Here is a 21,845-nt window from a genome sequence, read left to right as displayed (position 1 = left end):
CAAGGCAGCGATTAAAAATCTGACAAACTAACATTTCCCCGCTCTGTCTAAAAAGAAACGCTGTAAAACAATATGGCTGAAGTTAGGTTTTAATTTTGAAGTTACAATTAAGTGATACAAAACCACATTTTTACCAAGACATTATCTCAGACATCCATATGTGCAGGTGAATTTAAAAAAAGATGGGGACTTGTTTTGCATATGAATGGAGAAAGTACAGTTGCACTTATATTTTCTTGTTCATTTATTTTTCCCCATTTATTTTTTTAAAGTGCATGAAAATATTTTTTTCTGACATTTGTTGTTCTTTCCTTGGCTGAAACAGTGTAGGAAATATTAGTAGAAAATATTTCTGCACGTGTTTGGGCTCCTACTCAGTGATGAATGAGGTCTTGTACGTTACTACAATCATCATTCTCTATGGAGAAGATGTGAGTATTTACAGCCATGTACTAAAAACACCTAAAAATGATAGGAAAAGAGTACATTTAGCATTCATAAAAGTATCAAGTACTAACACCAGAAAGGTCAAACACTTGTAAGCATAAACTTTCAACTGTCTTAGCCTTAGTGAGTATACTTTACACCAGGGGTCTGAAACTGGCGCCCCCCCCCCCCCCCAGCTTTTGCGAAACTACGATTCCCATGAGGCATTGCAAGGCTGATAGTTACAAACATGACTCCCACAGGCAGAGGCATGATGGGACTTGTAGTTTTGCAACAGCTGGAGGGCCACCAATTTCAGACCCCTGCTTTACACGCATATACTGTATATGTCTCTGCTATCTTTATTCAATTATAGTTTCCTATACATTTGTATGGAAATGTTAATTTAAAATGATGATTGAAGAAGTAGTAATAGTATAGCATATCCTTAATTCACAGCATTGAAACCTTGACAAGCTAGCCTATACATAAAACAGCCTATTCATATTTTATTGTATGCACGTAGTATAGTTATATGTGTGTGAAATAAATGTCTACTTTAACTTGGTGTAAATGTTGATTATTTTTTTTTGATTATTTTTTTTTTTTTTTATATTATCTTGCAATACAAGAACTTGAAATGATCACCAAAAATAATATATTTCATTTGCTTTAAAGTTACTAGGCATCAATATACTTTTCAAGAGTAGTAAAATACAATGACAATGTTGGTGGCAGCTAAAACTGTAAAATCTACTAACTTCTTGTCTGCCATGGTGGAAGGCATTTAATCTTGCTATGAATTGATCTGCAATTTGCAAATGCTTTCTGTAGTCTGAAAGATGCTAATACAGTATTAATTTGATTTACCAATTTTCAAACATCTGTATTTTACTCTCTTATCTGCTTTTAACTAAGGTATAGTAGATGCATTTTGCTTTAGTACTAATTCAAGGTGTAAAATTCATTTCTTTAAAGAAACATTTTTGTTGTTGTGCATGCCTAGTGTTTTTATATGTTGTATATTGCATTCAGAATATTTTTTTCCTTCTCACCTATCCACAATGCAATGCCGTTCCCATGATGCACCTCTGCTTGCTGTTTACCTGTATGTTAATTCGCTTGAATCCCATTGGCCCACTGCCATCATGTGCTCGCTGCCTGTTATTAAAAGACGCAGTCGACTGCCAAAGCAATGAAGCGACCTCTCGAAGCAACTGTAGATCTGGTACTTTGACCTTTCACCTTTTGCTTTGCATGTAGCTTTTTTTTTTTTGTTTTCAATTAAGCAACTAATATTTTTGTTATTGCTTTTTAACATCATCTGAGACAACCAATGCATACGATTTAATGTATAGGAGCTATCAAAGTTATTAGCCATCTTCATTTTCTTCATATATTTAAAAAAAAAAAGTTTTTACATTGGTTAATACAGCTTCATTTTGAAGTACTTGTATACAAGATAGCCTTAAGCAATACTGCCTATGTTGTTAATTGTTCAAGTCTTAAATGAAAATAATTTGTTACATCAGGAAGCAGTAGATTAATATTGAATGTTTTTAAATGGCATCCTCCAGCATATGCATTCATATGTGTCCATATACTGTATGATATTTAAAATGAGGAATACAGTCTGATTTACACAGATTCTAAAGTAATTGTAATGTAATTTATTTCTGTAGTCTTGCAACTACAGTCTTAATGTTAAAGAAACCATGCTTTTGCTACCAATAACCAAATCTCACTCATTCTGCATTGCCTCAGTTTGAGTTAAGGTGCATGGCAAGGCATCTTTATTTTAATTGATATTTTTCTTTTAAATTTTATCACAACACATATTGTTCTTATGTGTGTATTTCATTGTGTGTCAAAACATTCTGATTCCTACAAGTATCATTTAATTCTTTTTAACAGGCTTTTCCACCTGGTGTCCTTCACCCTTTACCAAAGAGACAAGCTCTAGAAAAAAGCAATGGTGCCAGCGCACTTTTTAACCCTAGTGTCTTGCACTACCAACAGGCTCTGGCCAGCGCACAGTTGCAGCAGCCTGCAGCATTTTTTCCAGCAGGTATGTCTAATAATCTTTGTAGAAGAGAAAACACTTAGCACATATTTTTGCCTGATTTACTGTTTGCTGTCAAAGATCACTATTTACCTACCTAGTTGAACTACTCTTGACTGCTATTGCATGTGGTTGTAAATTTTAGTTACACACACCAAAGCCTGTACTCTGAACTAATACCGATGAGTAGGGTTTGACAAAGCAGAGGGCTAGCTGGTGGTACTGATAATTGTAGGTTGTACTTGGAAAGACTTGGGATTTAGGTACAAGAGTTCCTTGTCAGAGATTGTGCTTGATCTATTAACTCCTGCCAGTAATAAGTGTTAGCAGAATTGAATTAGCATTTTTCATTGGAAGTATCTGTTACTGTAGGCCACAATGGCTATTATGGAGAGGAAAGCCACCTAAATATTCAGTGTTAAATTGATTATTTCTTTCTACAAAATGTCTGCCTCCGTTATGTGCAAGTCTCTAGGTAGGCACACTTTTATCCGCAGGATGGCTGCCTTATAGACTGTATGATGCTTGTTGTTAGCAGAATGATGCATGGAAACAGTTACTGTCCTGACAGCTACCAGTATAAGGCATGAATGTCATTATTTTTAGGCTTCAACATAGCAAGTTGGAAATATATTTATAGAAATTCTTTTAATTGTGCCTGATATAACAAGCTTTTATTTAACCACTTCATTACCCACGTATAATCATATGACGTCCGCAGGTGGGATCTCTCATCCTAGGCAGGCATCATATGACGTCCTCTGGTTCCCATCGGTATAGGGGGCGCATGCCGTGTCACTCGGGGGCCGATGCATGTGCCCGGCAGCTGCGATGTCCACCGTGTGCCTGCGATTTCTCGTCACAAAGCAGGAACATGGATCTGTGTGTGAACATACAGATCCACGTCCTGTCAGGGGAGAGGAGAGACAGATTGTGTGTTTCTAGTATAGAGGAACACTGATCTGTCTGCTCCCCAAGTCAGTCCTATGCCCCCACAGTTAGAATCGCTCTCTAGAGAACACTTTTAACCCCTTGATCGCCCCCTAGTCTTAACCCCTTCCCCGCCAGTGACATTTATACAGTAATCCGTGCATATTTATAGCTCTGATCGCTGTATAAATGTCACTGGTCCCAAAATAGTGTCAAAAGTGTCCAATCTGTCCGCAGTGTCACAGTCACAATAAAAATCCCAGATCGCCACCATTACTAGTAAAAAAAAATTTTTTTTTAAAAAATGCCATAAATTTTGACCTTTATTTTGTAGGCGTTATAACTTTTGCGCAAACCAATCAATATATGCTTATTGCTTCTTTTACCAAAATATGTAGAAGAATACACATCGGCCTAAACTGAGGACATTTTTTTTTTCTATATTTGGGATATTATAGCAAAAAGTAAAAAAATATTGCGGGGTGTTTTTTTTCTCAAAATTAACGCCCCTTTATTTTTGTTTATAGCGCAAAAAATAAAAACCACAGAGGTGATCAAATACCACCAAAAGAAAGCTCTATTTGCTGGGAGAAAAAAATTATAAAAATGTCATGGGTACAGTGTAGCATGACCGCGCAATTGTCATTCAAAATGTTACAGCGCTGAAAGCTTAAAATTGGCCTGGGCAGGAAGGGGGTGAAAATGCCCTGTATTGAGGTGGTTAAAGTCCGCCCTGAAAATGATTTCTCCTGCTTTTGGTGGAAATTGTCAAACTGGGTCCCTTCTAATTTCTACTACTGTACCAAGGTAGTATTTAGGCTTATCCTGCTGCTTATAGTGTTCAGTAAGAGTAGAATTTAGCGTTGGCAGTAAAAAAGTTGGTGAATTATTTATCTTGGCTAAAATAAAATAAAAATCAGATTTAGGTAGACTCACCCTTTAGTTAATTGTTTTTATGCACTAAAATGGCAAAAAACATATGTGCGCATTTATTATATTTGCCATTTAGCATGGAAACCAGATGATGGCACTACACGTAATAGTGATGTCAGTAGCAGTTTTCACATTTCATGGTCTGTGTGAATTTAAACGACTTAAAAGATTGGGGCAAACTAAGGAAGATAAAATAAAGCTAAAACCCAGTTATTGTAGGAAATGGACATTCGGCACACAGAACCTGAAGAACACCCCCACCCTCACACCTGCTCAAAATTGATAGTTGAAATACTTACAGTATGCCAAAATATCACCAATCTTTAGCCAGTATTATGATTGTCACACTGTAGAGATATGGCTGACTCCACTTTTTAGTATCCAAGAGATAGTAATAAGACGGCGCAAGAATTAGTCACCGTCGGAACTCTCTATATTTTTCTACAGTAAAAAAGAGGGGGAGGGGGAAGAGATCAAGGGAAATAAAAAAAATATATGTGTGTGTGTGTGTGTGTATATATATATATATATATATATATATATATATATATATATATATATATATATAATATATATATATATATATATACACACACACACACACACAAATTATTGTTAAATATATATATATATATATATATATATAACAGATAATGTCCACAAAGTTTTTAGGTATGGTCCATAAAAGTTCTACTTCCAAACATCAGTGGCAGCAACTGTCTTGAGAGGAGAAGCACAACTCTCTAGGAAATATAATGCAGAAAAGACAAGAAGTGCGCCAAACTAACTGTAGTATATAAAAAAATACCATTTAATATGATAAAAGCACACTTGGCTACTGACAAAATAACATAGTAGTCAGGCATAAGATATAGTGGAGGGGAAAGTAGTCACAGCCACTTCTGTCCGGAGCAGCGAAGATGGTGAATTGCTGGAATGGCCATTAAAGATGTTAGGCAGTAGAGGCTTCAGCGTAGCAGTGTTAATCTTATCAAAAACGCCGCCTCGTGGATGTCAGGAGGATGGCAGTAGGCGGTATCCGGCCCGTCTAGCGTCGACTAGATTGGTCGACACGCCCCCGGAAGTCTAGTCGACGCTAGACGGGCCTGATACTGCCTACTGCCATCATCCTGACATCCCCGAGGTGGCGTTTTTTGATAAGATTAACACTGCTACGCTGAAGCCTCTACTGCCTAACATCTTTAATGGCCGTTCCAGCAATTCACCATCTTCGCTGCTCCAGACAGAAGTGGCTGTGATTACTTTCCCCTCCGCTATATCTTATGCCTGACTACTATGTTATTTTGTCAGTAGCCAATTGGCTGTGTGCTTTTATCATATTAAATGGTATTTTTTTATATACTATACTTAGTTAGGCGCACTTCTTGTCTTTTCTGCATTCCACTTTTTAGTATGGCAACTCTACAATTTTCTGCATCACCTCCCTGGCTGTAGTAGTTTATGAATGAGCATCAACACACTACTTAGGTCCTCACTGATTCTCCCCTTGTATAAGCTATGCACCTCTCCCTCCTGCTCCTGGTGCTTTCAACCATGTTAGACTGGTGCATTGTGCAATTCAGTGAAGCCTAATGCCTTGTACACACGGTCGGAAATTCCAACAGAAAAGGTCAGTTCAGATTATATTGTCGTGTGTGAGCTCTATTGGACTTTTTCTGCCAGAAATTCCGCCAGAAAAAATTTGAGAGCAAGATCTCAAATTTTTCGACAAAAAAATCAGATTGGACTTTTTCTGATCATTTGTAGAGAATTCCAATCGGACAAAGTGCCACGCATGCTCAGATCAAATTACGAGACCAAAGCTATTGGCTAGTAGCCTCAACGTAGTCCCGTCGTAATGAACGAATGACATCACGTTCCGAACTATGGGATTTTCCGACAACTTTGTCCGACCGTGTATATGCAATACACGTTTAGGACAAAATCCGTCAGAAAAAAATCAGACGGATTTTGTTGTCGGAATGTCCGACCGTGTGTACAAGGCATAATTGTCTCACTGTGTGTTACCCCTCGTTCTCAGTGTGATTTCTGACATGCAGGGAATTATTAAGATAACATATAGATAGATTGCAGGTAGGCACATGTTTGAAATATCCTCGGGAGCCATTTTAAAACAGAGGGCAGATATCGCTGTCCACTGGACAACTCATTTTAGGTCCCATTCATAAAATTAGACATGTAAGCCTACGATATACAAGAGGCTCTTCACATAACTTTGACAGGTTCCGTCCTCCCTGCAATTTTTTTTACTCATTCAGTTAAATAGTATTCTTTTTGCTTTCGTGACCCAGAGTAAGAAAAACATAAGACAAATTTGTAAAGCACACCATTGTATTTTAAAAATGTGCAGTGTTTTTTTAACACAATTGTAAGGCCATCTTGATTCGAAGAGCTTGTGCCAAAAACTAATAGTGCCAAGCCATAAGCAGCAATTAAAACTAGCATACTGCTGTTTTAAGATACTTAATTCAAATATTGGTTTGAGAACGACAGATATACTGCTGTGATCCTTGGCAAGTTATAGATTTTGTACATGTAGCCTATGACTGAATTGTTAAGTAAAGCCTGCTCTCGCCACACCACCTGGCTCGATCAGTCGATTGGAAGAGGAGCCAGGCGAAAAATTGTTGGACACTGACTTCATCTAGTCAGATGTAGTTACTGTTCGGGGATTCTGTCAGAATACTATAGCAGCCCAAGGAGATTTGTACAACATGGATGGAGGAATCCATTAGATCCCTTAAAGTGGAAGTAAACTCCCCTATCGTTTTCAGCCAAGGAGGCTGCCATCTTTGCCTCTGTTTAATCTTCAACTGCTATGGTGCTGCACATGTGATTCGTTATGACACCAGCCATTGGATGATTTGATAGTTTGGCTGAGAGCACAGCCAATGTGCAGTTAGCATTCCCGGCATGCCTTTTTTTAACTGCTTAAATCCATGGGTTTACTTCCACTTTAAGTTCTGCAGTTCAGCTTTAATGTTATAGTAAAAACTTGCCACTCTGTCTGTTGAGGGTCTGTGCACAGCTAAAGCTTGTCTTGTAAACATTGTAATTGTAATACTGTGTAAAAATGGCTGATCAGCTTTTTAGATTTTGGTTAATGTTTCCCAGGCACTCCTGTACATATACGTGTACAAGCCCTGGATATTTAAATTATAACAAAGGGCCTCAGGTCAATACTGTATGCCTTATTAGTCTACCTATGTGCTTTGATATTCTTTCATTCAAATAAAACAAATATAACATAAAATAGGAGAAAACTATTATAAAGCTTTTCGATATTTAGGATTGGTGCCTTGCTCTGTTCAGCCCATTCAGGTGCAATTTAGTGTCAATCAATCCTGAAGTTAAGAGTTCTTGACCCATGTGATGCCCACAAATATTTAAATATTTATGGGCATCACAGATATACTCACAATAGCATTGCAGTAGTTAAAATGACTGTTTCATCTTTGGTTTAATCTTGGTGTATGACAGCACAGTACAGCTGGAAAGACTGCATTAGGCAGATATACAGCCCTATTGAAAGGGATTGACCCTGTGACTAAAGATGCCACTGTCACTGCCTTGTTTTCACTATCCTAAATTGGTTTGGAAAGGCAATTATATTCAGTGAAGAAATTTAGATTACACATTATTAAGCCTTGGGTGAAAGATTTCACTTTAACTACATAATCCAAAACATTTGAGTAACTGTAAAACAACCCACATTGTTTAAAATAAGGACATACTGCTATTTGGACAAACATGTCCACTTCATAGCTTGTGCTATAATACGTTTTTGCCTTACTTTTAATGCTTGTCCTTTCCTAACCAATAATCCTGCCTGCAAGCAAACTCAGGCCTTATTTCCAGGTGATTTAAGAATGTTCCTTACTTGATCTCTTACAAATAACTGACTAAATTGACTCGTTTATCTCTGTGTATAAATGTTCTGGGACTGATTTGCTATGCTATGGTCCTTTTAGCTAGCTGTAATTTGTTCCCCTTGCAGCTGTTTATTTTAAGAATGTCTTAACAGCTCCTATGCGAACAATGTGTATTTTCTGTGTGCTTTGCTTCTCTCTAATGCCATTCATCAGTTTACACAACAGTCTTAAAAATCTTGCATGGTAGTCACACTAATATATAGGCTGTTAGTATTAATTAAGCATGGGGCTTGGAGGTGCAAGAAATTTTCGCACCAGAGAAATGTATATGCAAACCAAAATCTTGGTTATTACACCAAAAACTAGGTACAATCACGAGCATTTAGCAAAAAAGTAACCAGTATAATTAATTAACCTAAACCCTGACCTTTTAATCTAAGTGAACCCCTAAACCTACAAATAAAGCAAACACTAACTTTGCACTTGAAGTCACTATTAACCTTTAATCCCTATACCTAATCCTTTAAACATAATCCCTAACCCTAAACTTAACCCTTAAACTAATTCTTAAACTCCACCCAACCCATCGACCCTAAATTTAAACTTAAAGCCTAACTCCAACCAAGACTTTTCTTTTTAGTTTTGAATAGACGGAAGGAAGAGTCAAGTCCTTTACACTCAGTGATAATAACATGCCAGAGGTTATAACATGTCTGTTTTACTAAAAGAAGAACTTTTGTGTTAGTCTTTGATCCCAAACTCATGATGGCTAGTCACACACAGACTGACAAATTAGATGTGGTTACTACTTTTTTTCTACAACTTGAACATTTTTACTACCTCTACAAGAAATTTTGGCCAATTTTTCAGTCAGTTCTAGTTTCAACTTCTGCATTCGCTAAAAACAAAATATTAAACTTCCATATAGCAATGTGCATTTGAATTTTCCCACAATGTAGTCTGCTGTTAATATAGATTTACTGGAGTTTTGTTCTGGTCCATATTACTTAACCACTTTAAGACCGGGCCTCTTTTTTAGATGTGGTGTTTACAAGTTAAAAAACGTTTTTTTCTGCTAGAAAATTACTTAGAACCCCCAAACATTATACATTTTTTTCTAACATCCTAGAGAATAAAATGGTGGTCATTGGAATACTTTCTGTAACACCGTATTTGCGCAGCGGTTAACAAGCGCACTTTTTTTTTTTTTAAACACTTTTTTTTATTAAATAAGACAACAGTAAAGTTAACCCAATTTTTTTTATATTGTGAAAGATAATGTTCCCCCGAGCAAATTGATACCCAACATGTCACACTTCAAAATTGCGCCTGCTTGTGGAATGGCGACAAACTGTTACCCTTAAAAATCTCCATAGGCGACATTTAAAAAAATTCTACCAATTGCATGTTTTGAGTTGGAGGAGGTCAAGGCCTAGAATTATTGCTCTCACCCGATCATGGCGATACCTCACATGTGTGGTTTGAACACCATTTTCATATGTGGGCGCTACTCATGTATGCATTCGCTTCTGCACGCAAGCTCAGCAGGACGGGGCGCGTTTAAAAAGGTTTTTGTTTTTTTTCTTATTTCACCTTTTAGTTATACACTGTTTTTAAAAAAGTCTGTCATTTTTATTCCTATTACAAGGAATGTAAACATCCCTTATAATAAAAAAAAGCATGACAGGATCTCTTAAATATGAGATCTGGGGTCAAAAAGACCTCATATCTCATATTTACACTAAAATGCAATAAAAAATATTTTTTTGTCATTTAAAAAAATAAAATGCCCCTTTTAAGAGCTATGGGCAGAAGTGACGTTATGACGTCGCTTCCGCCCTGCAGTATCATGGAGATGGGTGGGGTCCATGTTCCCCTCACTCGTCTCCATGTCAGCCCAGGGGACAGACTCGATCGCCTCCGCCTGTTACCGGAGCAGTCGGCAGGAGGGGGGTAAATGTATCATTACATTTTATTTATTATTATCATTACACCCACTGTCCTATGCTTATGCCTACTTTTGTAAATATTAAAAGGAATGTGGTCTTTCCAAGGATTTTTTTTTAATATATAAAAATAAACTAGCTTGATTTAAATTTTATTATGTTACTCTTATATTATCAAAACCTGGTTTCTATGTGTACAACTGGACATAGAACCAGGACATAACAGTGGTTCACACTGAAATTTAGCGGTTCAGCAGAGACCGGCTGAGTTTTGACCCATGTATGGACAACCTGGTTGTACAGTAGTCAGTTTACCGATCAACTTTTGTACAACCAGCCTGTCACGTTTTTTCTTGATTGATCAGTGCTGCTGACTATAGCTGGCAGCACTGCTCATTGTATTCTGACTGTGGGGAACGCCCCCACCATCAGAAAACAATAGCGCAGCAGGAGGATTCCCTCATCCATGCATTTGATGCGATCATTTATTTTTTTTATTATTTTTGTTCAAACCATGAATGAAAAAAATTATGAGTATGTGTTGCCTTACAGTTCATGCAGCCTAGGGTCAGTTACCCCTCGTGGTCCGAGAAATCCAAATATACAGGTGACAAAGTGTAATATGCATACTGCTGAGATTATACATATGCATATTTGACTAAACTGTTTACAAAATTCAATATGTATTGTTCATTTTGATTACCTCCTGAATATTTAAAATGCTTCAACATTATAAAAGTGCATCTGTATCCAATATACAGAGTATAGCATACCTGTAGTATATCCAAGGGCATTAGCAATAATCTTCTTTGCAGTGATAAGAGTCTGTACTGGCAATCCTCTGTTTGGCCACATATAGGATCACCTGCTTACAGCACTCCCAGACACAGTATTCTGAATAGACAAAGCATTCACAATAGGGACAATTGTTAGCAGTCACCATAGAAAACTACTACTTCTATGTGATTGTATTTGAGCATAGTGACAAGAAATTAGCAAGTACATTCCCTAACGGACATCATATTTAGGGGAAACCTCTAGTCATCTTTACATTTTTGGAACCATATATTTTGTGTATTCAGCTTGCTTGCTCTCATTGATTGTAGTCTATCCACATCACCACTAGAAGTCTGTCAGTCTCTTCAGACTAGGTAATAGCTATATGCGTGTGTGTGTGTGTGTGTGTGTGTGTGTGTGTGTGTGTGTGTGTGTGTGTATGTGTATATATGTATATATATATATATATATATATATATATATATATATATATATATATATATAGTTGTGCTCATGATTTTGCATACCCTGGCAGAATTTCTGATTATATGAATGATAACACAAAAACATTTCTTTCACTCATGGTTATTGTTTGGCTGAAGCCATTATTATCAATCAACTGTGTTTACTCTTTTTAAATCATAATGGAAACAAACTACCCAAATGACCCTGATCAAAAGTTTACATACCCTGGTGATTTTGGCCTGATAACATGCACACAAGTTGGCACAAAGGGGTTTGAATGGCTATTAAATGTTAACCATCCTCACCTGTGATCTGTTTTCTTGTAATTAGTGTGTGTGTATAAAAGGTCAATGAGTTTCTGGACTCCTGACAGACCCTTGCATCTTTCATCCAGTGCTGCACTGACATTTCTGGATTCTGAGTCATGGGGAAAGCAAAATAATTTTTAAAGGATCTGCAGGAAAAAGTAGTTGAACTGTATAAAACAGGAGAGAGATATAAAAAGATATCCAAGGAATTGAGAATGCCAATCAGCAGTGTTCAAACTCCAATTTAATAAGTGGAAAATGAGGGGTTCTGTTGAAACCAAACCACAGTCAGGTAGACCAACTAAAATTTCAGCCATAACTACCAGGAAAAATGTTCTGGATGCAAAGAAAAGCCCACAAATAACTTCAGGTGAAATACAGGACTCTGAAAACATGTGGTGTGGCTGTTTTCAAGATGCACAATAAGGAGTCACTTGAAGAAAGATGGGCTGCATGGTCGAGTCACCAGAAGAAAGCCATTACTATGCAAATGCCACAAAGTATCCCGCTTACAATATGCCAAACAGCACAGAGACAAGCCTCAAACCTTCTGGCACAAAGTCATTTGGAGTTATGAAACCAAAGTTGAGCTTTTTGGCCACAACCATAAATGCTACATTTGGAGAGGAGTCAACAAGGCCTATGATGAAAGGTAAACAGGTCGATCGCTGATGTTTTGGGGATGTGGGAGCTACAAAGGCACAGGAAATTTGGTAAAAATTGTTTGCAAGATGAATGCAGTGTGTCATCAAAAAATACTGGAGGGACATTTGCATTCATCAACCAGGAAGCTACACATGGAACGTACTCGGACATTCCAACATGACAATGATCCAAAACACAAGACCAAGTTGACCTGTCATTGGCTACAGTAGAATAAAGTGAAGGTTCTGGAGTGGCCATCTCTGTCTCCTGACCTCAATATCATTGAGCTTCTCTGGGGAGATCTCAAATATGCAGTTCATGCAAGACAGCCCAAGAATTTACTGGAACTGGAGGCTTTTTGCCATGAGGAATGGGCAGCTTTACCATCTGAGAAGATAAAGAGCCTCATCCACAAATACGATAAGACTTCAAACTGTCATTGACGTTAAAGGGGGCAATACACAGTATTAAGAACTGGGGTATGTAAACTTTTGATCAAGGTTATTTGGGTAGTTTCTGTTGCCATTATGATTTAAAAAGTGTAAACACAGTTGATTTGATAATAAATGGCTTCAGGCAAACACTATCCATGAGTTAAAAAAGTTTGTGTTATCAATCATATTCTCTGAAAAATGGCCAAGAAATCAAAGAAATGATATATTCTGCCAGGGTATGTAAACTTATGAGCATAACTCTGTGTGTGTGTGCGCGTGCACACACGTGTGTGTATAATATATATATATATATATATATATATATATATATACATAAAATTATACACACACAAACACAAGCTATAGGTGTAATGGCTTTTTGGCAATGACAATAAAAGCACTCGTCTGTCTCTTGTGAGACAATCCGTAAACTCATATGACATTTCCTATGGATAATATAAAATACAAATAAATGTAAAAGTCACAATAAAAATTATTACTTTCAGATATACACTTGATAGCATTGACTCAAAATGTTTACTACTGAAAACAAACTAACAACCCTGACTGAGAAAGCCACATAAAAATCAGCTTGAGAAAGAATGCTATCTGAGGGTGGCTGTAACATTACAGTAGTTGAGGTGATACAAGTTCCTGTATCTCTGGAATGGGAAAAGTATGTGAAACCATGAATGGCCTTAGTGATGTATGCACTCACTGCTGCCTATCTAGAGCTAAGCTTGAATTTCACTCCAAAGTTTAACTCTGTGTTGCTAACTTGTTTCTTTCCCTTTATTCATTTTCTCCACGTCTCATTGCATGCCGTGCAGGGTCAGTTTTGTGCATGACACCAGCTACCAGTATTGGTAGGTTTCTATCTACTTTTTTGCCTTTTATACTATACAAGTTACCTTCTGTGGTTCTGAATGTTTTCAAAAATGCAGTAGACACTATGCGGCTATTGTGTGTTATTGTAGTTCACTGCACTCTGTAGATTATTAAATATCGTCTAGAGTAATGTCTTATGTCTTCTCTTTATCTCTGGCTTTATAATCGCATATTATGTTGAGAAAAGAATGGTGTTATACTTTTGTTTATGATGTGTGTTAAATTTTCTGAAAACTGAAGTGTAAGTTATATCATCTGTGTCTTAACGTCATAGTGTTGTGCTTTTTTTTTTTTTTTCTCCTTTTTGCTATGTTTAGAATATTGCATCAGAGTTTCCCAGAAATTACTGCCACTACACCTCAAAACTGAAATGCAAATTAGCAGACAGTCGAATGACAATATGAAAGGAGGGGTTTTAATAGCTAAACAATTAACTCAAAGCCTAAGACACACTTTTGCACCATTTAATTCCGATCAGAGAATTATGTTAATTTTTTTTCAGTAGCAAAAGCTTTTCACAACCTTTACTGAAACCTACAATGCAGATTTATTTAGACAATCTTGTATAGCCCTTAATGTTTTACCAGATTGTTTTTACGTATTGATTATACTTTAAGAAAATGCTTTTGAAAGATCTGGTATATAAAGCTTCAAATCTTTATATGGGGCCTCCGTTTGTACTCATGGGCTGCATGCAGATTCCATTGCAGTCAAGCTGAGCTCATTCAGCAATGCTGCAATTCTTGGAATTTCCCTGAAGCTAGTATAGATTCCAGGTATCAGAGTATTCTATGTCCATAACCATTGAAATTGTGGTGCAAACAAATACACCATCCACATGAGTTAGTCTCTACCCCCCTGGATAAATGTAAAGCTATGTCCTTGTAGCATAGGTAGTTCATAAAATGATCATAAGAAGTTCATAAAAATTTAATGGGAAGTGTGTTGTACTTCAGTAGGCAGCTCCACCTGAGACTAGAACAAATCTCTGAAATAAAAAAGGAACACAAGGGGGTGCCAGCTAAGTGCGGCATCAATGGGTTTATTACCATTAAAAATCCAAATGCAAGCTGATGGATTTAAAATCAAAGCGCTTATCTGCAGCCATGCCACAATGGATGGAAGCCATCCATGGAGGGTTTGAGAAAAGAACCAATTGGAGTTCCGAAACACGTCACCATAGCAACCAGCCCATCCCAGGTGTGACATCGCATCCTGCCTTGTGTATCACAGTGGTTCTCCTCACCTTCTGGAACATTGGATTTGGCTTCCTCACTGACAACACGCTGTTTGCTGTCACAGGCCGCTCTTCTGGTGGATGGCTTGCATCCAATGTAGAATGGCTCTTTGATTTTATATTTCTTTGAGTTTGCATTTGACTTATTAATCGTAATAGACTTATTGATGCTGCACTTAGCTGGCACCCCTTTTGTGCTCCTTTTTTGCCCATAAATTTGAGGCTGCCTAATTGTGAGACCAGAGCCTGTGGGCTCAAAGTTTGGCTAGTAATTTTCTTGCCTTTGCAACACTACTATCTAGTATCACAAAATTCTTTTAGCAATCTCTCTACATTGCTCCCACTCTCAGTGAGGAATCTTCTGACATCCATAGTATTTATCGGAACAGAAGTAGAGGAACTTAAACAGAATTAGTTACCCTACTAATACCACTTCCACAGTGAGGGCACCTTGTGGTATCTACAGTACCTTTTATTAATCCTTAAAGTGTATAACATGTTAAAACTCACTTATGTTCCTGTAACAGTTTTACAATTTTGAATTTCTCATCACTTTCTGTAGCAGAGACCATGATCAGGAGGACAATTAGAGAGGGTGAACTTCTCCACTGCAAGCATGGCAGGGGTTTTTAACACTTCCCATTCTAGCCACAATTTAAACTTTTGGCTTTACATAATCTCTTCATTTTTTTTATGTTCTAAAGAACAACCTGATCTTGGATTTCCATTACAGTTGCCTCACATCTGATTACCTACTCCTAGGACTTAGAGCTATGCACCCTTTTCCTCTTTCCTGACATTCAACAGTCCAGTTTGAGAACCTCCGCATCCAGTAGAGGTACATCGGACTGTTAAGCATAGGGGATGGGCTACAGAAGACATGGTCTTTGTATACAATCATGCACAGACTAGGATGTGAAGTTTAATAAAGGTTCTAGTTGCAGATAACACCAGTTGTTTTCTCTCTGGGAGCAATTTTAGGGTGCTCTTTTTAAACTACAGCTTCACTTTAAGGTTGTGTTGCAAGTAAGTATAGGTTAAGTCCAGAACAGCTCCTGCCAAACACCTAAAGGAAAGTAGTTTGGGGGGTCACCAGGGTGGATAGAAAGGATGAATCTACCCATTGAGGACCCTGACAACAGTAAAAACCTGACAGATTATAAATTTCCTTTTCCAAAACTGAAAGCAAAGTTCTGATTAGAGATACATTTTAGGGTCTATTTAGGAATGTTTTTTTTCACTCAGGATTTACACAACTTTCCCTCAGGGTACATATTATTATCCCTTATAAAATTTGTGAATCTTGGGTGAAATTTTTGCAAGTCTTATGTTAAGACATTTATAAGTTGACTACTTTAGGTCTTTGGATATGTGCTCATTAATTTAACAACAAAATGACCACACTGACAAATAATGGATACAGTGTTAACTATTATTTGTTCTACAACTTGTCAGACCATGCTTAACAAAAATTACAAAAAAAAAACTGCCTGCTTTTAAAATTAGCGCTTTTTTTCTGGGAATATCTGATAATATATTTTTACAAACTTCCTTTAAATGTACCTGTAATAAGCTTATTTTCCCTTTTTTATTTCTCTCCCACGCTTCCTTGCTTTGCATTGTGATTGCATGCCATCTGCTGGTTTAACCCATGATGGCTTGCTGCTATGTGATATTCACCATGCCAAAACCACTTCTATTACCATAATGCTACACCCTCCTGTTCATTGCTTCCATGGTTCCCCTCCTGAAAGTACCCATGATGCACAGCGCTACGTCCGCCACTGTCTCTGCAGCAACAACTCCTGCAACAAGTGTCCCCTTCGCCGCAACAGCCACAGCCAATCAGGTTTGCTCCTTTTTAAAGCTTTCTTTCACAAATCCCAAACTCTAAATGAGTGCCAATTTGTTAAAAAAAATTCTCTGCGGAATTTTTTTTATGTGTCTACCCATCAAATTTTTATTTTGTTTAGTACTATTCAGAAATGTGTTCATGACCAGGTTGCACTTATTCAGAGTTAACATTTTTGCAAGTATTGGTCTTTCTGTTTTGTGTTTTCTTGAATGTTTTTGTAATTAATAACAGCCCTGTTACCATGAATATTATGAAACATTGTTTACAGAATCTTGAGAAAACACGATTACCAAAGTTTTTTTTAAATGCTAAATATTCATGCTATGGTACTTTGCAGCTTTTGAAAAGTAAACGGTACAAGCACTTATTGGCTAAGATGACTTAGACATTCTACACATAATTAAGGCTCTATCAAGTAGTCACTTCCAACAGAAAGGAATCGCTAGCAAATATTCTACTGATGTACACACCTCTCACCTTTTTAAAGTACATTATTATTCAGCTTTAAATATTTGTTATGTGGCTCTACATAAAATTTAGCTAAATGCACAACAGACTAGAGTGTTAGAGTACAGTAATTATACCTTTCTTGTTTTGTTTCATAGGAATTAAAATTAGAATTTATGTACAAGTACAGTTAATAAAAAAAGTAGCATGTAGTACCCTCCTATTGTCAGAAGGTGTCAGTAAAGGTAGTTTGCAGGTCAACAACTACCCTTTAGAAACCACAAAAGTAACGTTGATTCATACAAATCCTAAGGAAATTATTTCCGGTATGAAATCGCGGTTGGTTTACTACATGCAAATAGACTGTTCACTTTGCAAGGGAATGTTCCCTTAAGTTAGTGAATGAGTTGACGTTCTGCTGACTTCCATCACCCAATCATGTGCAAGCAAAAATTCTTTATTTTTTTTTTTACTTGCATGTGATTGTGTATTCTATGCAAAGTGATTTTTTTTTTTAATACATTCAGCCTATTTTCTTTTAGTAAATCATCCCCATGAAATAGCTCATTTAAAATTATGCATGTCTTTGACATCAGATAATGAAGGTCTGGATTATGAAAAGTGGAGCAAAAGGAAGTTGTCCACAGCAAATATCTTTAGAATAAAACACGATATACAAGTGGTTGTAATGGGTGACAGCTGTAGTTTTGCTCCAATTTTGTAAATCGGGGATACTGTGCATTGATGTTGAATTATTCTATCAATGGGTGTGAATAACAGGTTACATAGGACAGTATACATTTTTTTTAAAGGCATTCGCAGAGAGGATTATATTGTCAAATGTTTAGATAATATGGTGGAAATGCATCTCTTTTCTTTATAGGACATAACTTTTTGTGTTTTTAAGGGTGTCATCGGTTCTATGCTATTTATTTGTTACCTTGGTCTTACTGTGATGTACTTTCCTACTTTTTCCATCCAACCTCCATCTTACATTTATATGCTTAAGCTTTTTTTAGACTGCCCTGAAATTAAGTGATATATAGTATACATATCATAATAATACATCAATTCTGCACAACCACTGAAGCAAACAGTCACTTAGTACTGCTATTTTCATAAACCAAAGAAAATAAATGGGACTTTTTAATTTATCTATGCCATGGACTTTAGCACAACACATTTTATTTTACATTTTGACACTAGAAGTGATAGCTTCTATTTGTGGTTGCAGCTTCACTTAATTTGTGCACTATTTGTGCAGTGCAGTTTCCAGTTACTTTCACAAATCAACATAGCTGGCTAGACCTAGTTCCTGAAGGAGGCTATTCCACATTTTTCACAGCTCTGACTGTGAAGATGCCTTTCTGTATGTGGAGGTTAAACTTTTTTTCCTAATTTTTAAAATTTGTATAAACAAACTATTTTTCAGATTTTCAAAGACTGGAAAAATGGAAATCCCATATCTAATTGGGTTTCCTCTATGTGGTAAAGACTCTTCCCTCAGCGTACACAGTAAACAACGGTAAATGTGCGAAAAATTGCTAAACTAAAAACTGGAGTTTGACTGTAGCCATACTGGCTCTAGTATCTGTATCTGTACTGGGTTTGCTGCGGTACAGTGGTGGGAGATATACAACTGGTTTAGGCTACCTGTATTCAGGGCAGTCATGATTAGTGCTGTACTGGATTGTAGACTAGGTTAATTTATCACACCACAGCACTACTTTTGCTTCCAGATGATTTATTTTTAAGTGAAGAAAATAAAGACCTAAAAATCTGTTCATTGTGTATGTTGCCTTGAGAGAGTCTGGTTTTCTTCACATAACAGCTATCGGTGTCATCCCTCACCCTAAACTTGATCAATCATAAATGAGAAGCAACGTAACAGTTCATTTTTATCACTAGGATAAAAAGCGCAGACCTCAGATTAATGTTGTATTCTCTGCCTTGGCCTGTGGAGGGCAGAATCTTTAACAAGCAGAATATTCACAGCATGTTACCTAACCACTTCAGCCCTGGAAAGATTTACCCCCTTAATGACCAGGCAATTTTTTGTGATTCGACACTGTCGCTTTAACTGACAATTGCACGGTCATGCAACATTGTACGCAAACAAAAAATGTGTCCTTTTTTTCCGCCCACAAATAGACCTTCCTTTTGGTGGTTTTTGTTCACCTCTGGTTTTATTTTTTGCACTATAAACAAAAAAAAAGACCGCCAATTTAGAAAAAATTAACAATTTTTTTACTTTTTGCTAAAGTAAATTACCCACCCAAAAAAAAAATGTATTAATCAGTTTAGGCCAATATGTATTCTATAAATTTTGGCAAAAAAAAAATCACAATAAGCGTATATTGATTGGTTTGCGCAAAAGTTAGTGTCTACAAAATAGGGGATATATTTATGGCATTTTTATTATAAATTAATTTTTTTACTAGTAATGGCAGCGATCAGCTATTTTCAGCAGGACTGCGACATTGCGTCAGACAGATCGGACACTTTTGACACTTTTTTGGGATTAGACATTTATACAGCGATCCGTGCTAAAAATAGCCACTGATTACTGTATAAATGACACTGGCAGGGAAGGGATTAACACTAAGGGCGATCAAGGGATTAAGTGTTCCCTAGGGAGGTGTTTCTAACTGTGAGGGGGAGTGGGCTGACTGGAAGTAAAGTGAGATCGCTGTTCCTGATCACTAGGACCAGACGATCTCTCTCTACTCCCCTGTCAGAACGAGGATCTGTTTGTTTACATTGACAGATCCCCTGCTCTGGCTCTCAGTGGATCGATCGTGGGTGGCCAATGGACATCACAGCCACCGGACACTCACATTGGCTCCAGCGATGCACCGCGGGCCTGCTATTGCTCTTAAAGCAGCTGATGTACACCTACGGCGTTTCGCGCAGCCGAGCCAAACTGCCACAGTATAATGACAGTGGCTATTCGGCAAGCGGTTAACCACTTAAGGACCGAGCCTCTTTCTGAGATTTGGTGTTTTCTTTTTTTTTTTTCTAGAAAATTACTTATAACCCCAAACATTATATATGTTTTTTTCGAACACCCTAGAGAATAAAATGGCGGCCGTCTGTCACACCATATTTGCGCAGCGGTTTTATAAGCGCACTTTTTTTTGGTGGGAAAAATACACTTTTTTGAACTAAAAAATAAGACACGGTAAAGTTTTTTTTTTAATATTGTGAAAGATAATGTTACGCTGAGTAAATTGATACCCAACATGTCACACTTCAAAATTGCGCCCCGCTCGTGGAATGGCGACAACATTTTACCCTTAAAAATCTCCATAGGCAACATTGAAAAAATTATGCAGGTTGCATGTTTTGAGTTAGAGGGGGTCTAGAATTCTCGCGGCGATACCTCATGTGTGGTTTGAACACCATTTTAATATACGGCGCTGCACACATGTGCGTTTGCTTCTGCATGCGAGCTCGGCGGAACGGGGCGCATTTAAAACTTTTTTTATTATTATTATTTATTCAGCCTTTTTATTTTTACACTGTTCTTTTAGAAAAAAAAAATGTCACTTTTATTCCTATTACAAAGAATGTAAACATCCTTTGTAATAGAAAAAAAGCATGACATGACCTCTTAAATATGAGATCTGGGTTTAAAAAGACATCAGATCTCATATTTACACTAAAATGCAATAAAAAAAAATTAAAAATAAAAGTCATACAAAAAAAAAAAGTCCCTTTAAGAGCTATGGGCGGAAGTTATGTTTTGACGTCGCTTCCGCCCTACAATGGTATGGAGATGGGTGGGGCCATCTTCCCCTCACTCGATACCAAGCCAGGAAGCAGATCCGGAGAGCGGCAGGATCTCACGGTGAATCCGCCGCAAAAATCACTTTTATCGAAAACCGGACCGCTCACCAAAGAAGAAGATACCAGGGTTATGGCAGCTACCTGCTGCCATATCAACGATATCCCACTTCAAAGTGCCGAAGTAAATGGTTAAAGTATTAGTGAACTCCCCACTTTGTAAAACAACTCATTCAGTTTAAAATAGAAATGCAAGACAAAATGTCTGTGTGTGTGTGTGTGTGTGTGTGTGTGTGTGTGTGTGTGTGTGTGTGTGTGTGTGTAATATATATATATATGATATAGCAATACACACTGTGTGTGTATGTATAACAGGATTAGAGAGCTGAGGGTAGAGATGTCAGCTGAACTCCAGGAATTTTTTGTATTGTAAACTTGCATTGGTCCAGCTTGGCACAATGTATGCTTATCTCATACCTGCCAGCTCTACTACAGTGATAGCAACAATCTACCTGCTCAGATTCAATGCGAGGGGCTGCCCCACCACACACTGACCACAGGGAGTCGCTCATTCCATTGACATCACCATCTCTTCTCTTAACCTCGTCCAACCACACAACGCCTTGTATCTATTGAATAAAACTTCAAGGTGTTTTATAAATGGCAGCAGTGCTGAGTGCTGGACTCCCTGTGTTTTGTGTGCAGAGGGGAAGCCGCTCACACAGATAGAAATCACAGAAATCCCACTATAATAGCGCAGATTACTACAATAATTTCCAACTTCTCCAGGTGCCCATTAGATATGAGATATGT

At 37.3% G+C, this 21,845-nt stretch overlaps 1 protein-coding gene across 28 annotated transcripts in view; it reads left to right on the top strand.

Annotated features, from left to right (window-relative positions):
* The window catches only part of MBNL2 (muscleblind like splicing regulator 2), a 223,511-nt gene that overhangs the window by 194,525 nt on the left and 7,141 nt on the right, over positions 1–21,845 (top strand). For 11 of the 28 annotated variants that reach the window (XM_077482997.1, XM_077483002.1, XM_077483000.1 and 8 more), the window contains 5 exons: positions 1,601–1,654; positions 2,341–2,494; positions 13,650–13,685; positions 16,699–16,793; positions 18,679–18,771. In XM_077482997.1, the coding sequence (XP_077339123.1) occupies positions 1,601–1,654; positions 2,341–2,494; positions 13,650–13,685; positions 16,699–16,793; positions 18,679–18,738 (399 nt within the window). In that variant the 3' untranslated portion in view covers positions 18,739–18,771. The remainder of the gene's footprint in view (positions 1–1,600; positions 1,655–2,340; positions 2,495–13,649; positions 13,686–16,698; positions 16,794–18,678; positions 18,772–21,845) is intronic. The other 17 variants (XM_077483025.1, XM_077483020.1, XM_077483009.1 and 14 more) reach the window with 16 other exon arrangements.

This window comes from Lithobates pipiens, unplaced genomic scaffold (genome assembly GCF_037356315.1).
Source record: "Lithobates pipiens isolate NorthernLeopardFrog02 unplaced genomic scaffold, aLitPip1_a1.2 Scaffold_16, whole genome shotgun sequence".
Taxonomy (NCBI): Eukaryota; Metazoa; Chordata; class Amphibia; order Anura; family Ranidae; genus Lithobates; species Lithobates pipiens.
This window is presented reverse-complemented; position numbering and strand designations above follow the sequence as displayed.